Consider the following 22,098-nt stretch of genomic DNA (forward strand, 5'->3'; position numbering starts at 1 on the left):
CTGTCAAGGCTTGTAATGTGAGTGCTCTAGAAGTTCTTTTCTCATGAGGATGGGAAAGAGAGCATCGATCCCACCTACCCAAGGGCCCCTTTCCATGCATAAAATTAGCTGAAACTCCTATTTACATAACATGCAAAAGGGAAACATGTTCCTTCCTCGTCTTCAGCAGCACATGGACTTTCTGTAAGGGCAAATACTTGGCCACTTTGATTTGTGCAATTGATCAAATGCCTGAATCTAAATAAATACTGCCTGCTTCCCGCAAAAGGTAAATGGAGAGGGGAATGGTGAAAAAAAAGGCAGGGGAAGGAAAAAGAAAATAGACTTCAGGGTCAATAGAGGACAAATCCACTGATAAAGCTTTCAGTGGCTGCCAGTTATACACCTCCAGTTTCAGAAGTAGGATGCCTCTACATACCAATTGCCTAGGAATGAGAGTGGGAGGATGCAGTCAGGCAGTGCTTGTGGGTGGCTCACAAGCTTCTGGTTGGCCCCTCAGGGACAGAATGTTGTACTAGATCAAGGGTTAGGCAGTGTGCTATTGGCAGGTGCTGATGCATAGCAAGACACTTCTATAAGTGCCTACCTAGTTGCCTCTCCTTTCCACTTTTTTTTATTTAAAGGCTAGGATTGTTATGAAATGGGTTTCTCTTGGTGCTGAACATTCTGGGTTGGGGCTCAGAGTCTGCCTCTTGACTGGTACTCGTTCTTTGGGGCAGGTTGCTTGTCTTCTGCCACAGCTCCCATTGCTGTCATTTGTTGTAGCACTTAGCATAGTGTCTCCAACTGCCAAATACGCCCACACCCCCAAAAGGCCCCAAATACCTGCACTAGGTATTTTTATGTTCACTGTGCAGTGAGATCCATGACAAATGGCATCACATCAAGTGGTGACGTAACCATTAAATCATACCAAAGTTGCTTCCGTTTTGCATGGCACTGTTACTGAATCCTTATCTGCAAGCCAAAATAAAAGTGGCAGTTCCATGTGCTTGGAATCTATCCAGTCATGGCTTGTGTGGGTAAAAACAGCCGAATCCTCTCCCCTTCTGGTTTAGTGCCCAGCAGCTCCTTCCCTGGTTGTTTTTCTCCTTGTCTTGGCTCTAATCCTGACCCTGATCTCACCTGGGCAAAAACTGCCAGAGAGGCAGGCTGCAAGGAGGTCAACTGTGGGACAGGGGAGGTGTCCATCCCCTTACCCTTGCTCTCTTTTCCTTTTCAAACCAGATTCTATCCTCTCCCTCTGTCCTTTTTTTTCACCTTGCATCATCTGATGCTGAGCTAGAGATTTGTTGAGTCTTGCATCATGTAATGCTGAGCTAGAGATTTATTGAATGACCCCACGCCAGCGCCTTGTCTCCTGAGAGCTTCTGATCAGAAGGTTGTTCCCAATACACTGGTGGCACAGGGTCTGTGTTGAGTAACTAGCAGAAGTGCATTATAAGAACTGTAACCAGGAATGACACAAACAAAAAAAGAAACCTCCTCAGAGGCTAGCACTTCAGTGGAGGCAAGAAGAGGACAGAGAAAGGGTTTGCTAACTTTAGTCCAAATCTCGCTCGCTCTCTCTCTCTCTCTCTCTCTCTCTCTCTCTCTCTCTCTCTCTCTCTGCTAAGCTTGTCAGCTCTAAGAGCAAATGAGAGCAGCTTGTGCTCCCTTCCCAAGAGATCAGACAGCAGCAGGAATGAGTGGGAGGTCAGTTTGCATAACCCAGGAACAGCTGTGGTGGGGCTTGATCCATAGTTGGACAAAGTGAGGAAAGAAAGACCTTGTGGAGGCATATTAACTCCGTGGAGAAATATGTTTTCCTCAAGCTCTTTGCAGAAATAGTTGTAGCTGGAATTTGAATATGAATGTAGGAATAGGTATGGGATGGTCTTTCAGAGCATCTTTTACCATTCTGGGTCACAGAAAGCATGCATGCTGTTCTATTCACTGCAAAGGATCTGTGAAGTTCCTATATGGTAAAAACTGCAACATGTTGAAAAGCACACATCCTTGGGCAATTGTGGCTCTCATGGGTGTGCAAAAGTGTCACAACTCTCCTCACATTGCCATGATCCCAGCAGTGACATGCAGCAAACAAACAAGAATTAGGTCTTCTCCTTATATGAAGGTGAAGTGACCTCTATTGTTGGCTTAGTAGTCAGTATACTAGGCAGCTACCAGGGTCCTGGCACCCACCACACTCTGCCATAATGCTCCCCTCCTCCTCATGAGCATGCCCAACAGCTGGACTTACCAAGAGACCAAAAAAAAAAAAAAAAAAAAAAGACAAGAAAAAGAAAGAAAGAAAGAAAAAAGAAAAGAGGAAATGCATTGCCAAAAGAGAGGACAAAGGAGGACATAAATTTACATTAAATGTGTGTATGTTAATATATATAGGTGCAAAGCTAAAAATGCTATCATAATTTAGAAACAAATACAGTGCATTTCACCACAGAATGGAAGGCTGTGGCCAGGTGACCAGCGAGCCGCCTCAGTCTGTAATCCAGGTGATGTGGATGAGCAGCTTCAGGGCCCAATTATTCCTTTCTGTTGTTTCTTTAGCTTTAAACTGGACAGAATTTGGAACAGAAGGCACCTCCAAAATAAAGAACAATCCTTTGGCAGCTGCTCAAATGGAGAAACAGCCTCTGTAAAAGAAGGCCCATAGCCACCCTTGTGGTGAGCACGTGGGAACCCACTATTTTAAATCATCCACCAAGAATGACACTGAGTTGAACTATTGTGGGTTCAGTGGCAGGCAACTGGTACTGGCGTTCATCATCAGCTCTAAGTCTCATCCCTATAGCAGTGGAGGTTTTTTCACTGCAAGTGAACTTCTGTATGCCCACACTAGCTTTTAAAACTATATGCTTAAAGAACAGTGTCTGATGAAGAACCATTTTGCAGAGCACAATGTTTGCCTAGGCACAGTTAAAAGGATTGTTCAAATCTCCTTTGACATATATCTAGCAAAAGCTAGGCAAGGACCAATGGTCAAGCTGCTGATGTAAACTTTCTAAATATCAGTGCTGCTCAAGCAGTGCAAAATCTGGGTGAGGGAACTATTGATGAATCGGCTTTCAAATTCAAGCTGACAATAAGCTGAATATTTTTTTTCCCTGTAATGTGATTAACTGCTATGCTTTTAATGGACTAATTAACTGACCAAAAGTAATATATGACTTGCTTTTAAAAACACTATTTCAGAATATTTAATGGTAATAACAGGGTTTTTTTCTGAAATTGCCTTAAAAGCAAGGTGCAGAAGTGCAGTCATGCAAGGAAAGATTCCAGTGCATGCCTGGGGAATGGGGATGTACAGATTTTGATAAATTTGTTCGATTGGTATTTCCCACTTGTCAAGCTCTTTTGTTCTGTTGTCTCCTTTTTTAGGGATGTATGAGAATTGTCTTTCATTTGTGCTAACTGATATTACTGCTGATGCAGTAAGGTACATCAAGACTAGTGCACGTTGGTGCCAGTCCCCCACAGAAGTGAAAAACAGGTCTGCAAGTCTGCAGAATCTGCATAACCTGGAAAAAGCTGGCCTGCTGTGGCATCCACAGGCCAGATTGATAGAAGCCTGAATTAATTTGAATCTATTGTGGAATCTCCAGTGCCCCTAATGGACAGCCAGATTTCCACAATTAATATACAATTAATTAGATAAATGTTTTATGCATACAGTAGCCCATTTTGTGAATGGAGCATACTTTCATGTGCAGAAAAGGAAGGCAGCAGCTGCACAGTCATGTGTATCAAGAGCAAGAGTGAGGAACCTGTCGTGTTCCAGGTGATGTTGGATTACAGCTCTCATCAGCCCCAGCCTCACCCAGACAGCTAGTATGGAACTTGTAGTCCAAAAGTGTCTGAGGGACCACAGTTTCCTGACCCCCAGTCTGGAGTTTCACCACAGAATAGAAATGGGGTTTTTAAAAGGAAACAAATGAATGATATGAAAGTGCACACTCAGATAACTGTAATGTTCTGGGCTAACACATTAGACCTCAGGGCCTGGATTGATCTTTTACTATTAAGAAAGGGCAAATTGATCTTTTACTATTAAGAAAGGGCAAGACTCCTTCCAACACTTGTGAGCTGCTGGGGTTTAGCCTCCCCAGAGGTAGAAAATTCTGTCAAACTTAAGCAGATCCTTGGACTTTGAATTAAGTTTCTTCTGAATCTTGTAATTTGTTATATGGGAAAGATCAGTGTAGATGAAAAATATTACTAGATCAAATTATGAGTTCTTCCAGCACAGGATGAATAGATGAAGTTCAATGTGAAACAGAATCTGTTTGGAAAAGACAGCTATTGAATGATACATTTTAAAGCCCACAGAGGTTTTAACATCCAAATTAATTTCTCCATGTTCTGGATCAGCTGCTTCATAGTTGTGATTATTGGAGTGTCTATCGCCTAGCTGTTAATCTTGGATAAATGTTCTTAATGGACACCCTCTTGTTTAACATAAAATAGCTATGTTATTAAATTTCAATTACATTTGATGAGTCACTTGTGGTTAATGCTGACAGGAGCATATGTTTGTGGAAATAACACCTTTGGCACCATGTTGGAAATCAAATGTATCGTTTGTGTGTCAGTTTATTGAGGAACATTGATCTGTCATACACTCATAGGACTGTTGTGGACTAAGGGTCCATCGGGGTTTAATTCTGTATTCCCTGGGGGCTTTAGCTGACTGCAAATGCAGGAGTGGACACACTGCACTTATAGAAGGTTCCAGGTTCAGTCCTCACCTTCTTACACTTAAGCAGTGGTGTGATCCTCCAGTTCTTTTGACCTGTGACTTCATCTGAGGTAGCACCCAAAGTCATCAGGACAACTTCAGAATAAACCATTTCAAAGCATTGACCTTGAAGGAACCCTGTCCCCACATTTGCAAGGGTTGTGAAGAATAGCTCCATTTGATGCACTGTATGCAAGTACGCATTAAATTCCATGAAATCTTCATGACAGTAAGAATGGTAGGAGTATGTACGTTATGCATGCTAAGTGCCGAGAAGCGGAAAAATGAGCTTTCCCTATACGGGAGCTGTTGCCAGGCAACTAAATGAGAGAGAGAACTTCCTTATTCCTTCCCTTTCCTCTTGTTTTGCTTCCTTCCTTGCAGCCAAGAAACACCTTTCTTGGTGTCAGTGTAGTAGAAGAAGCCTGAGCTACGTATGGCAGACTATCTATTGTACTGGCATAACCATGCCTGTAGCAGTTGTATGAACAAACTAATGATTGTATCAACAAATACAGCAGTTGCTGTTCTGGCTTAGAAGCTCTAGTATCACCCAAAAACATTCTTGTTTAGCCTATATTCTTGTCTGAAGAATTGTTCTGCAACTGGTTTCAAAATTTCTCTGAGCTAATTTAGAGCTTCAGAAAACTGAAGGTTTGTAGAAGCTGCAGCAGGTTTTGCTTTGTTTTTACTGTCCCTTTTATAACAATTGTGAGTACAAAGAACAATTGTGGACACATTTCCAAATATGGTCCAATGATCTGTGCTGTCCATTTTGAATAAATCTATATTTAATTACTGCTTAAGCAGAAATAAGTTTAGGAGAACAGCAGTAACATTACTGGAATTATTACTTTAGGACAGCAAGCTTATGAGTATTTACTTAGAGTAAGTCCACTGAACTTTGGGGCATAGTTCTGAGTAAACATGCCTAGTATTGGCTGTATGTTATTTCAAACTTCATTGTCAGAGGAGAAATTTACAGATAAACATGAACTTCTCTTATTATATTAAAATAGGTGTGTGTGTATGGGGAGAGATGGTGAGTCCACCGTCTCAAGTAATTGAAGGATTGTTTACAAATGAAATAGAAATTAAACATGACTACTACTTCCCCTCAATTTTTCAACCTGTATAATGGGAATATGGCTATTTCCAAAATGCCTTAGTACAAACGCAGCAAAGATCAGTGCAAAAGTGAACCACTGTGAAGGCATCGTGGTGCTGTAAATGCAGTGTGCCAGATCTCCCTCTGTAACGCAGCAACCAAATCTCCTGCAGGCTGCCTAATCTGTATGCTTTGTCACAGCCTCACACCATCCGCTGGGTTAGCACCATGGCAACACCATGGTCTTTAAACACAGGAGCTTTTGCTTGCTCGCAAACAGCATTAGGCAATTTAATTAAGAAGATGGCAACAAGGGGTGGGGGGCGGGTTGTCACTTTAGAGCCACTTCATTAAATTCCACCACAGTGTGAATCCCTGCATCTTCGCTCTTTTATCTGGATGGAGGAGAGCGGACCCCTCTCTCCCCTCTTCTCATGTTTCAAATGAGCTGAACTGGGGAGGGAGAGGCGCGGAGAACATGCTCTCATCACCCAGCGGAAATTCTGCTACAGCGCTGCTTTTGGACCTAGTTCTAAACATCTGCTCCAGAATCCCCCTTTTCATCCTACAAAACTGTCATGAGGGGGCAGAAAGGGCTAGCAGCAGGAACCTCTCCTACAGAGAGCACCAGAAATGCTTGCCATACTGGGCAACCGTAGGAACCAGGAAAGTTGTCACCTTCAGTGCTGGGGGAGCCTTGCCCTCTTCCTTCTCTGCCTCTTATCGCCCTACCACCTGGCAAGAGGAGGCAACCAGCCCTTCCAGACACAACGCCTAATGAGCCATGTGTGGATCCTGAAGTTGCCACAGGTTGCTCCAGGGTGGGTGGAGCTACAGGCAGGCAGGACTGTTCGGGCTCAGAGTTCCTTCCAAGCAATTGCCAGACGATGCCCTTGGCGAGCTGCCCTGGCTTGCCTTTCAGCCACACTCCGATGCTTGCTCCCCACGGAGCTGACCAGGGTCCTGATCTCTTGTCGCTGGCCTGCCCTTTTTTCCAAGTCGGTTCCGGTGATTTCCAAGCCGGAACAGGAGAGAAACAATCACAGCAACCCAGTGCAGGCAACCCAGACGTGGAAATAGTACGTGAAGAAAGAATTGGGATTGGTCTCCTTTGCCTTGCTCATGATTTGCATGTGCTGATTGGCTAAGCTGCACTTTCAACCTGTGCTCTGCATAACTGCAAGGAGATCGCTAGCTTGGTGTGGGTACTGCACAGGTCCGGGCAATGTGCAGGGGAAGGAAAGAAATCAGATGAGCAGGTGTGAACCTCTTGCCTCCATGTGCTGACTAGTCCCAGTTCTTGCCTGTATGCACAGAACTGGAGCATCCTTCATACCAACATGTACCAATTAAAGTCAACAGGAAGGTTTGTTTGACCCAAGAGAAGAAATGAGCTAGTTCTGCTCTTGCAGTCAGGCATATGTCATGTATAAGCAACCATCTTAAAAACTGCTATGCCTGATAAAGGGTGATATATCACTACTGATCTTTAAGTCAGGAATGCTTACACAATCAGCCACTACAGTCCTTGGATTGTATCCAATGTTAGTCCTACTTAGATTATACTCTGAAATGAGTAGATTAATTAAACTACTTTACTTTACTCCCATTCACTTCAATGAGTCTTCTCTAAGTAGGATTAGCATTGTATAAACCTATTATTGCAGTATTTACCATCTGGGTTTAATGGGAGAGATTTATGTGCCATACACATAAATAAGCACACAGCAGATAGCAATAAAAAGGTGCACTTTAGTGTTGTCAGCAGGGGCAACTGAGGATGTTGCCAATGTGGACACTCTGAATTTTGATACTAAATAATTTGGCGGTTCTGGTTTACTCACTTTAACCCCTCTGCTCTCCTCTTCTGAGCAAGCTATCTGCTTCTATAATCAAAATTTACTAGAAGGTATACAGAAATGCCTCCCTTGTGACACTCGTCTTTCTGAATTGCCTTCTTCTCTTGAAATGGACACATGTCCTTTCATCATGGATTAGAAAGGTACCTTTCTCTCAGGCATTTCCTAATCACTAAAGCAGGGCTTGATAACTTAGATTTTACATGCTTGATTTTTTAATTTGTATTTATTGTGATGCTTATTTTGTTTGTGGGTGATCTGCTTTAAGATCTTGAATTAGATGCAGTCTGTCAATACTTTAAATAAATACCAGGACAATTCTTATTTTCCATCCTTAGTAAATTGATCCCTCATTGTCTTTGTGTTCGAAGATTTTGGATACAAATTTTCCAAGGAGAGGAAAGGGTTACTGTGAGCTGCTGAAGTTGCTATTTTCAGCTTTCAATTCCTCCATGCAGGAGTTGTGGAGGAGGCAGTTGGGTGCAACTAGATTCTAGCGCACATGCATCATAACATATGCATCCAGAGCCAAAATGACAGTGTTCGCCTTTCCTTTCTTATGGTCAGCAAGAAGACCTGCCTGCCTAAATAATAAATGGACCTAGAGAATAAATGAGCAGGTAAAGAGAGACTTTCACTACATGTCATCGTGCGGGAGGGCAAGGATCAGACTGTGATTCTTGGTGTAAGAATAAGGGCAGTCTAATTATGCTGGTGGGGCAGAGAGAGGTGTTGCAGCTTTGCCAGCAGAACAACCACTCATTTTTCCCACAGAGGGGAGGGGAATTGCACTGCTAGGAAAAACAGGTATAGCCTGAGAGTGGAAGGCATGCTGCCTGCACTCCTGGAAGCGCTTGGTCAGACACCAAGACCAAACCGGTGAAGGACATTCCTCACCTGGGTCCTGAGGCCTGGATGCACTTGCATCATCCCCAAGGTGGCACACCGTTTCCCCCTGAGGGCCAAGTACCAGTCTGCCAAAATGTGAGGATCACTGAGTTTAGTTCTGCTCAGAAGAAGCAGGAAAAGGCCTTGGCATGTACCTTTGGTAGCTGGTGCTTGCCTACCTCCTGCCTTCCTGCCTTCCTTGAGTCCATGTACATAGGTCACTATTGCATGTGTGCGTCACCATGTGTATGCACGCATGTCTGTCAGTGCTCTCACACATGTTCACACATGTCTCTGCGTGAGATGTGTGTATCTGGCACTGCTCATGTGTGCATGTGTCATTGCATGAGGGAATGGCTGTGTTGCAGGCACATGTATGTATCTGCTGCTTGCATGTGCACATGTGTATTTTGCTACATGCACATGTTAGTGTACTTGTTTCTCATCACATGTCTGTGCGGTTTTGTCTGTTACCACTCAGAGTGTTTGTCTATCACTGCTCAGGCTTGTATGCGTATATGTTGCTACTTATGCATGTCAGTGTGTGCTGTTGTGTTGTGCCATATCAAGCCACATGCATGCACGCCTGTTGTTGCGGGCATTCATGTGAGTCTGTCACTGAGCAGGGACTCCTTTCTTCCTCCCTGGACTGCAGGGAGAAGATCTCCTCTGAAGGCAGCCGCTGAGAGAGGCAAGATGGCTCACATCCAGAAGGTTCCCACTTCCTATGGTATGAGAGAGAATGGGCTCATGCTCCTCCCAGGGACTCTGTTGTGCTTTGGCCATTCTGCTGGTGCATCTTTAATGGTAGGACAATTCCACTGGCAGAGCTTTTCCTCCTTTCTCCTAATACTCTAAAGTGGGATTGGACAATGAAGCTGACTGAGGGGCTATTCAGGACAGAAGGACGTGCTTCTTCATGCATCATGTAGTCAAAATATGAAACTCACCAGCACAAAACTGTGATGCCTACCAATTCCCATGGCTTTGAAAGGGGATTAGACAAATTTGCAAACTCCTTATTTACTTGTAAAGAGGCAGTCATTTTTCTGCCTCTTTCCTGGAAATTTTGAGAATTTCAGAGAAATTTATCAACATGCAGAAGTCCTGTACATATTCTACTCTACAAAATGCTTAAGGGCTCCATGTGCATTTTATATTTATCATTATCTTATTCTGTCTTTGCAGCTTCTTTGGCTGCTTGAATTTCCTGAAAAGCCTCACAAAGGATTTAAGCGGGATTTTTTTTCCTTGAGATGTTCCAGTGCTCAGACGGAAATCTGAGTGAGGAGCTATTATTGTGATCAAAATTACCTTTACAGCAACAAAATAAATCCAACATGCTTGGCTCATCTTCCAGGCAGAGCAGGGCAAAAATGGTAAAATGAAGAGCACACTCAAACTTCTCAGCTACCCTTTTTCAGTAAGGTAAGCACTGAAGCCCTGCAGTCTGAGAGGCTTCTCAACAATTCCTGCCTCTTCCCACAATTTTCACCTGCAAATTCTTTTCAGCCTTCCCCAATGAATAGGCAAATAATGGGAAAAAAGTCACAGTGCTACTTCATTCATTCATTCATTCATTCATTCAATACATTTTATTCCACACAATAGCCAGTAGTCTACTCTTAGTGTTTTGCTGGTACCCTGTCATAGTGGTGACATATTCTGAGGGGTGTCCGCCAAATAATTGCATCCTAAACTGTGAAAATACTGTCTCTAATTTCACTGTGAAAAGTTGGAACATCTAAACTTTCTCCAATATATGCTTTGTTTCCTTAAAGATATTCTGGATTAGAGTTCCTAGGGCTACCAAGATGTTCTTGTTCACCAAAGTTGCACAAAAAAATTCTTCTAGACTTCTATAATGTGCCACCTATGAACTTCTCTAAAGTCCTCACTCCCTTGCAGTTCTATAGGAAGAACTCATAGAATGTATACTGTCCAATCACAGACCACCAGCAGAGTGCCAGGGTACACATTAGGTAAAGGTAGCTCCATGCTGGCAGGTCAGTTTGAGGACATGGATCTTTGATGGTTGTTCTTTGGAACTTTCCTCTTTAAAGACTATTCCTTTAAAATGAGAATAATTCCCTGGAACATTTCTAACATAACTTGAGGCATTTAATCATCATGCCATGGGCTGACCTGGCCAGATGCATGCTAGTGCCATAGACTGAAATCAGCACAGCTCAGCTCTTGACACTCAACAATGCCAGTTTTATTTCTTTGATCTGAACAGGCCATCAAGGGCAGGGAGGGTCATGTGAATCTGCCTGGAGCTCTTCTCATCTCAAATGAATCCCTTTTCAAATGATCATGTGAAGGGTGCAGCCTTAATGGAACAGTAGTTGTATATTCATAGCTGAGTCTTGGCTTTTCCATTGATAGTATAGATAGCTTCTTGGAGGAGAGGCAGGTTATAAATGTGCCAAAGACAGAATGTATCAGTTATGAATGACTATGTGAAAATATGACTGTTTGCACCTGTAGTTGTAGGTAAGAATAGCCCAAATACAGGAGGGTACATTCTAGGTTTCCTAGAGCAAGGAGAAGTATCAGAATTCTTCTGTTGATATTGTACAGCTTGAACTCACTGGCACTGCTTGATCTCTAGATCCTGCCACAATGGGATTTTTGCTAACCTTACCTGGTAGTACTTCTTCCTACATTCATCCAGGACTTAGTGGGGCTGCCCACAGGTTCAAAACTAGCTGCTTTATAGCATGGCCCAATTCTAGAATCTGTGGGTGTTCTTGAATGTATATGGAGCATCTTCCTTTACTATGAGGCACAACTGTCTGGCATCTCACATATTTGGCATTATGAGGAAGACTTTGCAAGACAGAGAGTAGGAGCCCCACCACATCTTGTAAGCCAAAGCTCTGCTCTGCATAGCTGCCCTCTGCTGGGTTCAGCTTCCTGAGGTTTTACTGATGTTCATGACTCATTTCTCTTGAGGCTCTACTACTGATACTACATGGTACTTCTAAAACTGATATCAGGTGCCTGCATTTTCCGAGGAGGGAAAAAGTAGGATATATACTCTGACATGTGCATGCATACACACACACACACACACCCTCTTGCTTCCAAGCAGGGTGGAAAAATTGAGGCTCTTCAGATATTTTAGCCTCAAACTTCTATAATTCTGTACTGACAGTGCAGCTCAGGGCTGATGGAAGTTGTTGTTTAGTTGCAAAGTCATGCCCTACCCATCACGAACCCATGGACAACATTCCTCCAGGCCTTCCTGTCCTCCACCATCTCTTGGGGTCCACTCAAGCTCACACTCACTGCCCCAGTGATTCCATTCAGCCATCTCATCATCTGCTGTCCCCTCCTGCTTTTGCCGTCAATTGTGCCCAGCATCAGGATCTTCTCCAGTGAGTCCTTCCTTCTCATTAGGTGGCCAAAGTATTTGAGTTTCATCTTCAGTAGCTGGCCTTCTAAAGAGCAGTCAGGTTGATCTCCTCTAGGACTGACTGGTTTGATCTCTTCACAGTTCATGGGATTCTAATTTAAAATTAGCTGAGAATGCACCGGGGGTTTTATTTTTTTTTCTTTTAAATTGTTATATTGTTATTGTTTATGTATGGTTTTTTTTGTATTTTTTGTGGGCTGGCCCGAGGCTTTGTTGCGATGGGGGCGGCATAGAAATGTTTTAAATAAATAAATAAATTCTCAGGAGTCTTCTCCAGCGCCATAATTCAAAGGCCTCAATTCTTCAGCGCTCAGCCTTCCATATGGTCCAGCTTTCACAGCCATACATTGCAACTGGGAAAACCATAGCTTTGCCTAATGGAAGTTGTAGGCCAAGATATCTGAAGAGTTACCTGTTACCCACCTTTCCTCTATTTCAGGGGTCAGCAATCTCTCAGGGTCCAAAGCTGAATTTTTCCACCCCTGTAACTCAGTGAATTTGATGCTGTAATTTGGCTGTGCAAATGTGGTAGCAAAAGGGCAGCATTTCTTCAAAAATAAATCATTTTTATCACTGTGTTGCTATTTTTTTGTGGCAAATTCAGTGATGTGGTCAGAGTGGACAGTGGTGAAGCTATGAGTTGATCCCAGGTGAGGAAATTGGGGTGATGGTACACAAAACATCCAGGAACCTTCAAGCAGTTGCCACTGGTTGCCTGGAGGTTTTGGACCACATAAACCCCCAACACACATACAGTGCATTTTAGTATTTTATTTTCATTAATTTCTTTTCGCAAATAGAAAAGAAGCATCTGTGTCAGAGTGCCTGCTGGGCCCAGCCTGACTTAAAAGGAAGCAGAATACACAGGCTGAAAGTATATATTTACATACTTTTTATGTTTGTGCCTTACTTGTTTTAAACACTTACATCTTGCCATTTTTTCTTTGCATCTCCTGTGTCTGATGCCATGCAATGCTCTTTGTTGATCAGTGTTTCCCCTTGTAGTGAGCCGATGCCACTAATTCTGTTTGTCTTGGAAATGCCAAAAAAAAAAAAAAAAGGGTTGGGGAGGGGGCTGCCAGAGAGTGTTGAGTAAACAGCACAGTTGGCTGCACCTTGTTATCCTTGGAATACTTAAACAGCCAGCAAGCAGGAACGGCACCTGGATTGACTCTTTTGTGTCTTGCTCTCTCCTTTCCTTCCTCCCATCTTTTTTTATTTTTAAGAGGATTGCAAAATTTTTCATTTATTCTTCACTGCTGGTAACCCTCAGGGTTCTGCCAGCCATTTATATACATTTCACCTTTTCTCAAAAGTACCCAGCAGTTGAATATGGGATAGCTAAAGGTGGAGACACCCAGCAAAGCCCTAAATAACTCAATTAAACAACAGCAGGAAAAGCTGTCAAGGGTAAGGAGTCTTGCTTGCCACGCTTGACCATTATGGCATTCTAAGTGCAATAGAAAAAGTCTGCACAGTCTCATTCAGATCAATTCTCAGTCAGAATGAGAGCAATCACTTAGTCTGCTCACTTCTTCTGCATTGCTGTGATTTAGACTTAACTTTTTTCTCAGTTATGTGAGCTTTTGCGGCAGGCATGAGAGACAGAGCCTTTCTAGTTGTGACCACATCTACAAAATTCTGAGGGATATTTGTTTAGCTAGATCAAGGCACAATTCATATGGTGATACATAACCACAGAACAATTACATTTTTTCAACTATACCCGTTTAACCAAAAGAATCAGTGGAAGACAGGTAAACACGGAGAAGATGCGTACAACATGCAAGAGGCAGAGTCAATACCTCAGCAGTATGGAAGAGAGTTAAGTTGCAATTGGGCACAGATTCCTGGTGGAAGAATAGGAATGTTGCAATTGTATTTTTATCTGTGAAATAATGGAGGGCGTGGCCCAGTAGCATGGCATAATCTACATGTGTATACTAGTGCCTAGGAACTTCTAATGATGGTAATCCAAGAAGAGGGCTAGGAAATATTCCTACTTTCAGTTTGAATCCAACTTCTGCATAGAGTAGGCCCATTTAAATGAATTGGAGTTAAATTATATGACGACTGGGTACAATCGAATGCCTCTATGCCTGTTCCGACAACTAGTCTGGTGCATGGAGGAAAGCAACACTTTGTCCACATGGACTCCTGCCCTTGGCAAGGTAGCCTTGAGCAGCCAGTGGCACACCCAGGTTTAAGCCATAACAATAAATATTAACTAGCCGTTAATATTAATAATTCATAAATATTAATAATGCATACATACTAATATAAAGATTGATTTATCTGAGATTTTTTGAATCATCTTTCCACTCAATGGGTGCTCAAGGTGACATACAATAAAAATGCACAGATACAAAGACCTTAATTGTATTTTCAAACTGGCTTAGAGATTACAAGTGGCATTCACTGTTTAACCAGTCAGCCAAATAATATTGTCTTTCGCATCAGAGGTCACTAAAGAAGAGGCCATTCAGAGGAGGATGTTCCACAAGTGTAGCGCTGCTACATCAACGGCCCTTCTGTGAAAGCTCAGCAACTTCACCGTGCCAAAAGAGGGGACATGCAGCAAATATGGATAGTGGTTTCATATCAAAAGCTAAGTCGTGAATGTGATCTTGGACCATGAAGTGAGAGCAGCTGGAAATCAACATGGGAAAGGTATTTTTTCACAGCCTGTATGCACTGAAGTGTGTATGAGAATCTGCTCTCAGTGTAAGCTAACTCCTGATGCGAAGGAGACAGGATTACACATGAGTCTTGCATCTGCTTTTCTCCTTCAGTTCAAGTGATGGAGAAACAAAATTGCTGCTTTGGACAGCCATGGGTACAGCTGTCCATGCAAAGTGAGTAAAAAGCACACAGTTTGAAAATGGGAGATGCCTCAACTCATCACACATGGATAGCCATGCATGACTTTGTCTTTTTTTACACAGACAATCCTGAGAACTTTTCACTGTCTTTCAGAATAATAGACAGAAAGCCAATCCATGAGAACAGCACAGTTCAGCTTTGCACCAACATAAATAAAATAAAATAAAATATAATAAAATATAATAAAATAAAATAAGGAGCAAGTGTCTTGATGCCTGTTCTGGCTTGGCTAATTAAATGAAAGTTTGGACAGATGGGAGCGTCCTTCTCAACTCATAACAGAATTGTGCTTTAGCCTGTCAAATTTGCCTCAATAATAAAGAGAAAGTAAAAAAAAGAAAGGGAAGGAAAAGAGGATTATGCTGCAATAGATTGCATCACATTGCATTTTTGGAAGCTTTACGAATGACTGAGCTCTAATAAGAAATGAATTCAGAAGCAGTTCAATGCTGCCACAATACAGAATGCCTGCTTTTTAGCATCAGCATGGCACCACGATGCTTCAGGTGTTTATAAATGTGAACATAACGAGCAAAACCATCCAAGAGAAAGACTGCTGGGCTGGAAGGGAAATAAGAGCCCTCCTGAGGATGCCCCTCTCTTTTGCTGAAAAAGGAATTTAAAGGGAGGGGAATGGAAAACTATACACCATAGTACCTCTTCTGCATTTTGCATGCTGCAGGAAAGCCTTGGGGAGAGGATTTTACTTAGCCTTGCATATAGTTCATTGGGATTCAGATATGATCAGGAATAGCTTTAAAAAGCACTTCACAGGGTACACTCTACAAGTTTTTGTTTTTAAAGGAGCCAGATTATTATTTATTACCAAGGCCAGATTCTTCTTTCAAAAAGATTGGAGTTGCTTCCAGACTTCTATATCTGCATCTTGGTAGCAAGAATATGCCTTATGAAATAGATACTCTCCAATTATCCTTTCTTTTGCTGTGATGGATCCAGAATTCTAATTCAAACCAAATTTGTTTTGAATACTGCTAGTGTTAGTCCTGTGGAACTTGTGAAGGACAGCTAGTTTGAAAATGTTGGGTGAAAGAGATGTTGCTAAAATGGTATAAACAAAAGACCTCTGACTTTGAAGTCAGGTTTATCAGCCTGTATGTGTTTATGGAGTGGATTACTTCAAAAGAATCTGTGGGCAAGAACTAAAGTGTCTTTCATATCTGCACTGATGTGCAAAAGTGTTCAGGGCAGCCCTGAATGAATTCTTCTGAACTGTGCCTCAAACATGAACAAAGGCAATGGTAGGTGCTGATTGGCCAGTTACTTGACACATTAGAAAGGGTAGAACTTTCAGGGACTTGATAATCATAACTTAATCAGCTTCACATTACTGAGCTTTGATATATATTTTCAAGTGCTCAGGGTTCCTTCCATGCATTATCAGTTTACAATTCTTACAGCAACCCTGTGGGGCAGGCCAGTATTAATATTCCCCAACTGTGGATGGGTGAGGGACTGATGCTGAGAGAGAAATTAGACCAGGTATCCCCAATATTATGCCTGTTGGCTCACAAGTTTTATTTTATTGTTTACAAATTTATGTAACTGCAAATGGATTTGTATGGAATGATGTTCTAGCAATTATATGTAGGCTTCAACAAAGTGGATCAAATATCTAAATAAGGAACTATTTCAAGGTGCATATAACAGATGTATATGCAATCTGTTCTAATATTAAAAGTACTGTCCTCAGTCCATGTGTTGTAGGAGATGAGTATTTATTCTTTCAATATTATAGTATCAGTTTTCGGCTGCTAAAAGGATACTGGAAAAAAAACCCTGCTTCTGCTGATGAATGGTTAATTTCAATGAAACAGATAAATAAATTAAAATTGTAAATTGTGAATATTAAAGGGTGTTCCAGTATAAAATGTATTCCCCACAAAAAGAGGCAACATTAGCAAAACATATGTTTAAGAGAACCATTAGCTGTATTATACTACTCTAGAAATTAATCAAATGAGTCAATACTTTATAAACCAATGCTGCAGATCCAATAGAGACAAAACAAACACTTTTGCACAACCTGACTCCCATTGTTGCAATTGTAGACATGAAGGTGGTGATCTCCTGATTAGACATTTTGTAGTGGTGCCCACAACAGTTCGTCAGATTCCCAAGTGAATCCAGAAAGTTTGGGAACCCTTGCACTACACCGACTTCCTACGGAAAGCTAGGGAGCTCCTGGCAGAGGTAGATGCAAAGTGAAGACTTCATGGCTAGAACAGCAGTTGCAGAAGACGTCATTTGCAAAAATAGTAATGGGGGAAATATAATCCTCATTGATAGAGCACATTTTTGCAGGTGGAAGTTCCTTGGCACAATCCTCTGTATCTCTGATTTAAAAGACAACATGCAGTAGGCAATGGGAAAGATTCTTTTTAAAATCCCGGAGCGCTTCTGTCATTCAGAATACTGGGCAAGAAGGCTAAACCTCCTGACCAGGTAAAAGGCATCATCCTGATTCAGTGAGCCTGTTACTGGCATGAGGAAAGCATGCCAGTTCTCGATTTGAACCATTCCTTCAAAAGCTTGAGTGCTACAGCAGCTGAGACCCATCCCATACTGATTGTGTGTCCAGTTTGTTTATTAATTATCACACAGTAAGTGCTTGTTTTAATGTTTTTCTAAAGGCTTTGTCTTACTGTACCCTAGAATGCAATCCAATTGCAGTGCAGGAAGTCCTGGATTTGGGGCCTGTGGACATCAAGTGAGTGGGACGAACAGTGGAGGTGTTCTTCACCTCCACATCCTCCAGCTCTGCAATTTCTGGCACATGGGCTTTCTCTCCTGTCTAGCTGGAGCAGGAGGGCAAGATCCTGAACTGTCATCAAGACAGCTCATAGTATCATTAGATTATGTTTCTATACTGCCTTTAGCCAAAGCTGTCTGGGTGATTCACAGCGTTGTCCATCCAGATTTCAACCAGGCCTGACCAGGCTTAGCATACAAGATTAGGCAGAATCAGACACTTCAGGCTATATGGAAGGTACATTTTATTGATTGATTGATTGATTTATATCCTGCCTTTTTCCTACAAAGGGCTCAAGGCAGCTTACATCTCCTCCTCCATCTTATCCCCACAACAACCCTGTGAGGTAGGTTGAGCTGAGAGTCTGTGACTGGCCCAAAGTCACCCAGTTGGCTCCATGGCTGAGCGGGGACTAGAACCCAGATCATCTGAGTCCCACTCCCATGCTCTTAACCACTACACCACACTGGCTCTGGCCACTCCAGTCTCCTCCCCTCTCTGCCCCTCAAAGTGACTGCTTTCCCCTCTCTCCAAGGTTACTTTCCTGACTTTGCAAAGCAGCTGGTTTAATCTTTCTGTGCTGGCCATGAGGAGGCAGAGGTGAAGTGAAATTGGACAGAGCTCCCATTTCAAGGTGTGAGGTTGGAGCAGAGTTTTTGACCTCAGAGTTGGGACTCCCAGAAGTCCTATGACCCCAACAAGAGGTCATAGGATTGCTCCCCCCATGCATTTTCTTTGTAAACTTACGTGCGTATGTGCAAAAAAGAGGGTGGTATAGAAATATGTGAAATAAATATTACAATGTAGCACAAAGTCATCAATGGTAATCCAAAGCCCCTGCACTATTGGTACTGAGTGTCTTTTCTCTACCCATCCTTTTTGAAGGAACAGTTGACATTGGAAAGGACTGATTAATTGGGTTCTTAGGAGGTCTAGTAAAATGTTGCACCTGATGTGCTGCTCTAATGTCCCCAGAAAAATATTTTGTACTTGGCAACAATATCAAAGTTTAAAATGCATGCATCACAACAGAGAGGAAATGCATTTTGGCACATGCCCCGTTATAATGCACGTGTATGGCATGAGGTGGGGGTGGAGAGGGTGGTCTTCTGGCTCAGGTGTTCTTTTAAAGGGAAAAGCACCAAAAATGCATGCATTTCACAAAGCAACACACATGCATTTTGAACCCGAATACTGTTCAAACGGCTTAGTGTCTGTTGGAAAGGTTAATAGCACAGAATTATTTCTTGTTGTTTTCTCAATGGGAGCTTATTTCAGTAGCTGGAGACCTCTCCTGGGAGTTGAGAACTCCTAATAAATAGCTCTTCAAATTCCCCTCCCACTTGTGCACAGGGAAATTGGACTGGCCATTTCATCACTTTTCTCTAAGAGGAAGAGAAATTCTGAAACTGTTTCTCAGGGCTGGAATTTACCATTTGCAGGGGCAGTAGCCCAACCTGTTTCTTCCCTCCTATTTCTTGTTATTTCTTGCAACAGCAGCTGAGTAGGAAAACTTGCTTTTCTGAATCTTTCTTAATGCCCCAGACTTATTGATGTTCTTTGGCATTGTGTGTGTGTGGGGAGGGGTTGTGGGAGAAGGCTCAGAAAAACTTCTGTGAAGTGACTTTTTTTTTTGTAGTGATATGAGAGAATAACAATGGATAAATCTTAGGAAAAGGTTCTCTGAGAAATGTTGACTCAGCTCTAGGATGTACCCCCCAGAGGTTGGAGAACTTGACACTTTTCCTGTGGATTGAAGCAGGCACAGAGCTGTAGAAACAACAGTTGGTAGTTTTGGAAGAGGCAGAGAATAAGCAAACAGAGATTTTAATCAGATGACAGGGTGTACAAATTTCTGTTTGGGGAACTACCTTGTAGGAGTGCCTGTTTCTTTCCACTTATATTATGCTTGTATTAGTGTAAGTAAAGCAAATATTACAATTACACCACACGTCTCCAGTCTCCTCTCATCCAGTGCAAACTGAACCTGATGGAGATGCTTCAGAAACTTTCCACTGGGGCAAGCATGGATGCAAGAATTTTATTTTAAGCAATCCCCACTCAGAATCATGGGGAAGGGCCCTGAAGATCTAGCTGTGCAGAAGTAGAAGGCTTTCTTTCTTGATTCCTGATATTTTAATTCTCAGGTTGGCATTGCTGCACAGATGCTGAGCTGTCAGCTTTGGCTGTGAAACAACGCAACAGGGAAAGCATCCGTGTGACCTGATAATAGGCAAAGGACGCTGTTTATGATAATGCCAGCAATAACACCCAGAGAGATTTGACAGCCTACTTTTTGCAGAGGAAAAAGATCTAAACTCTCCTGTGCATCTGTCAGACTGTTTCTCCCCCAGTGTAAAAATAATTCCTATTTGGCTCTCTGTGACAGATGCAGTGAGATGACAGACAATGAGCAAAGCTTGGGGCATGTTTTGCAGCATCTTCCCCAGGCCTAGGAGGAAGTAAGTAGCAACTAAGCATCGTCCAGATCCCTTCCTACTCGTAGCTACAGAGATGTGTGGGAAATACAGAAGTGGGGACAGCCTGCTCAGCCTATTCCTTAACCGAAGACAGGTGAGCACGATTCTTCTTTTAATTAATTTTTAATCCTACCTTTCCTCCAAGAGGGTTAGGGTACCATACATATGGGTATCATGCAACTCCAAATTTATGGAGGAATTAATTGGTTGCCTTGTTTACTGGCTAGAGGAGGAGTTCATCACTGGTTTTGTATGGGAAATACATGGGGTGTTGGGGCCACTTTTTAAAAGGGGGCACTTACAAAGCCTAAAGGGGGCATTCATTCTATATGCTCATTTTTGTTTCAAGTGCTACTGTATTGAACAGATACACACTCAATCCATACTGCCGTCCTCATTTTTGGTGTGTGGGGAAGTTTGCAACAATGCCTCCTGCTTTCCTTTCTTTTCCTTTCTTCAAACATTCCCTCCGCTGCTATTATGACATTCACTGCAGTAAGGAATTTGCCACTCTTCAGCTTCTTCCTCAAGTTCTGATACCCATTACCTCAGCTGAAACATCGCTACCCCAAAAATTAGTGTCCTTGTGGTACCCACCACCAGCGACAGCTTGAGAAAAGGTGGCCATTTAAGCCCTGACTGGGTTTGCAGGACACAAATTCTCTCCAGGGATAGCCATCGATGGTGAGTGGGTTATATGTGGGTTATACAGGGTGGGTAGTCTTTTAAACTCTGCATGATAAGAACTCATGGCCTATTGTAGGGTATCTCTGACCCACAACGGATTGTCACGTCATCTGAGCCCAGATGACCTGATTTGTCATGAGCCAAGCACAACAACGAGTGAGCCACTTGGCAACAGTGGCAACATCTCCTTGCTGTTCTTGGCAGCACCGAGCCAGAGAGTAAAGTTGGCAAAAGCCTCCAAGTACCCAAGGCTTCCCTGCTCCCTGCCATGGCCATCATTTTCCAGCAGGCAGAGGCAGCAGAGAGAGCGCTCCAATTTCCCACACTTCCTGCCATTTGTTCCCAGCCGGTAGCAAGCACTGCTGACAGCCACCTCCACTGCGCTGCAGACAAAAGTGTTTGTCCTGATGGTGTTGGGAGTGAGAAGGATGGCAGTCCTGGGCAAGCGTTCTCACGGACTGCTGGCTGCATCCCAGATGATTCAGAATCGGAACGTGAAACTGATTACAGTGAGATTGAGAAGGATGGGCTAGGTCAAGATTCTGAGATAAAGGAGGTGGAGAAGAGTATCTCAAGGCCAGGTGCTTGGCTGAGCCAGGCTGTTTCTGGGAACAACCAAACTGCACATCCAGAGGGCGAGGTCCCTGAGAATGAGGAATTCTCAGATGCAGACCAGCACGCCCTGCTCTGCCCACTCTTGGCTCTTGTGGCAAGGCAGCGGCAGCGGCAGGAGACCTGATTGAATAAGCAGAGCATGGAGATGAGGCATGCTTACCTTGAGAAACACCTCCCCCAAGGGGATGGGATCCATGCATACGCATAAGGAGAGTTCCTGGAGGTAAACACTAGATTGGGTTCAACAAACTTCGCTGTGTATGATCAGAGATCTGTGCTGGGTGATTTGTAGTTGGGAGCAATAAAGAAAGTTTTGCAAGGAAAATAGTCTGTGGCTTTTGACTGCTTGAGGGAGGAACCTTGGTACATGACAGGTAGTACAGGGCAGAAATCAAGTGGTTTTATGTGCAAGCTGGCCGCCCAGTCCCAGTGGCACTGCCCTGCCTTAACGTGACCTGAAAGGATTCACATCAGTGCCATGGCATGGGGATCAGGTCAGTCTAGTCATGAGTTGGCTGACCCAGGTCCAGCTCTCCTATCTTGCACCAGTGTTGTGAAGCCAAAAGTCCATGCTGCGGTGCCATTGGAAGGACATTTAGCTGGACTGATGCCTGCTCCCCCATTTCTCCAATCCATTTCACTGCTGCCA

At 43.0% G+C, this 22,098-nt stretch overlaps 1 protein-coding gene across 1 annotated transcript in view; it reads left to right on the forward strand.

The window, feature by feature from the left end:
- Nucleotides 1-1,623: 1,623 nt before the first annotated feature.
- LOC123031151 overlaps nucleotides 1,624-22,098 on the forward strand; it is a 93,670-nt gene continuing 73,195 nt past the window's right edge. Inside the window, exons 1-3 of the mRNA XM_044445710.1 lie at nucleotides 1,624-9,400; nucleotides 14,475-14,684; nucleotides 20,057-20,241. Of these exons, the coding sequence (XP_044301645.1) occupies nucleotides 8,621-9,400; nucleotides 14,475-14,633 (939 nt within the window). The 5' untranslated portion in view covers nucleotides 1,624-8,620 and the 3' untranslated portion in view covers nucleotides 14,634-14,684; nucleotides 20,057-20,241. The remainder of the gene's footprint in view (nucleotides 9,401-14,474; nucleotides 14,685-20,056; nucleotides 20,242-22,098) is intronic.

The sequence above is a fragment of the Varanus komodoensis genome, unplaced genomic scaffold (genome assembly GCF_004798865.1).
Source record: "Varanus komodoensis strain SLA01 unplaced genomic scaffold, ASM479886v1 scaffold1, whole genome shotgun sequence".
NCBI classification, from domain to species: domain Eukaryota; kingdom Metazoa; phylum Chordata; class Lepidosauria; order Squamata; family Varanidae; genus Varanus; species Varanus komodoensis.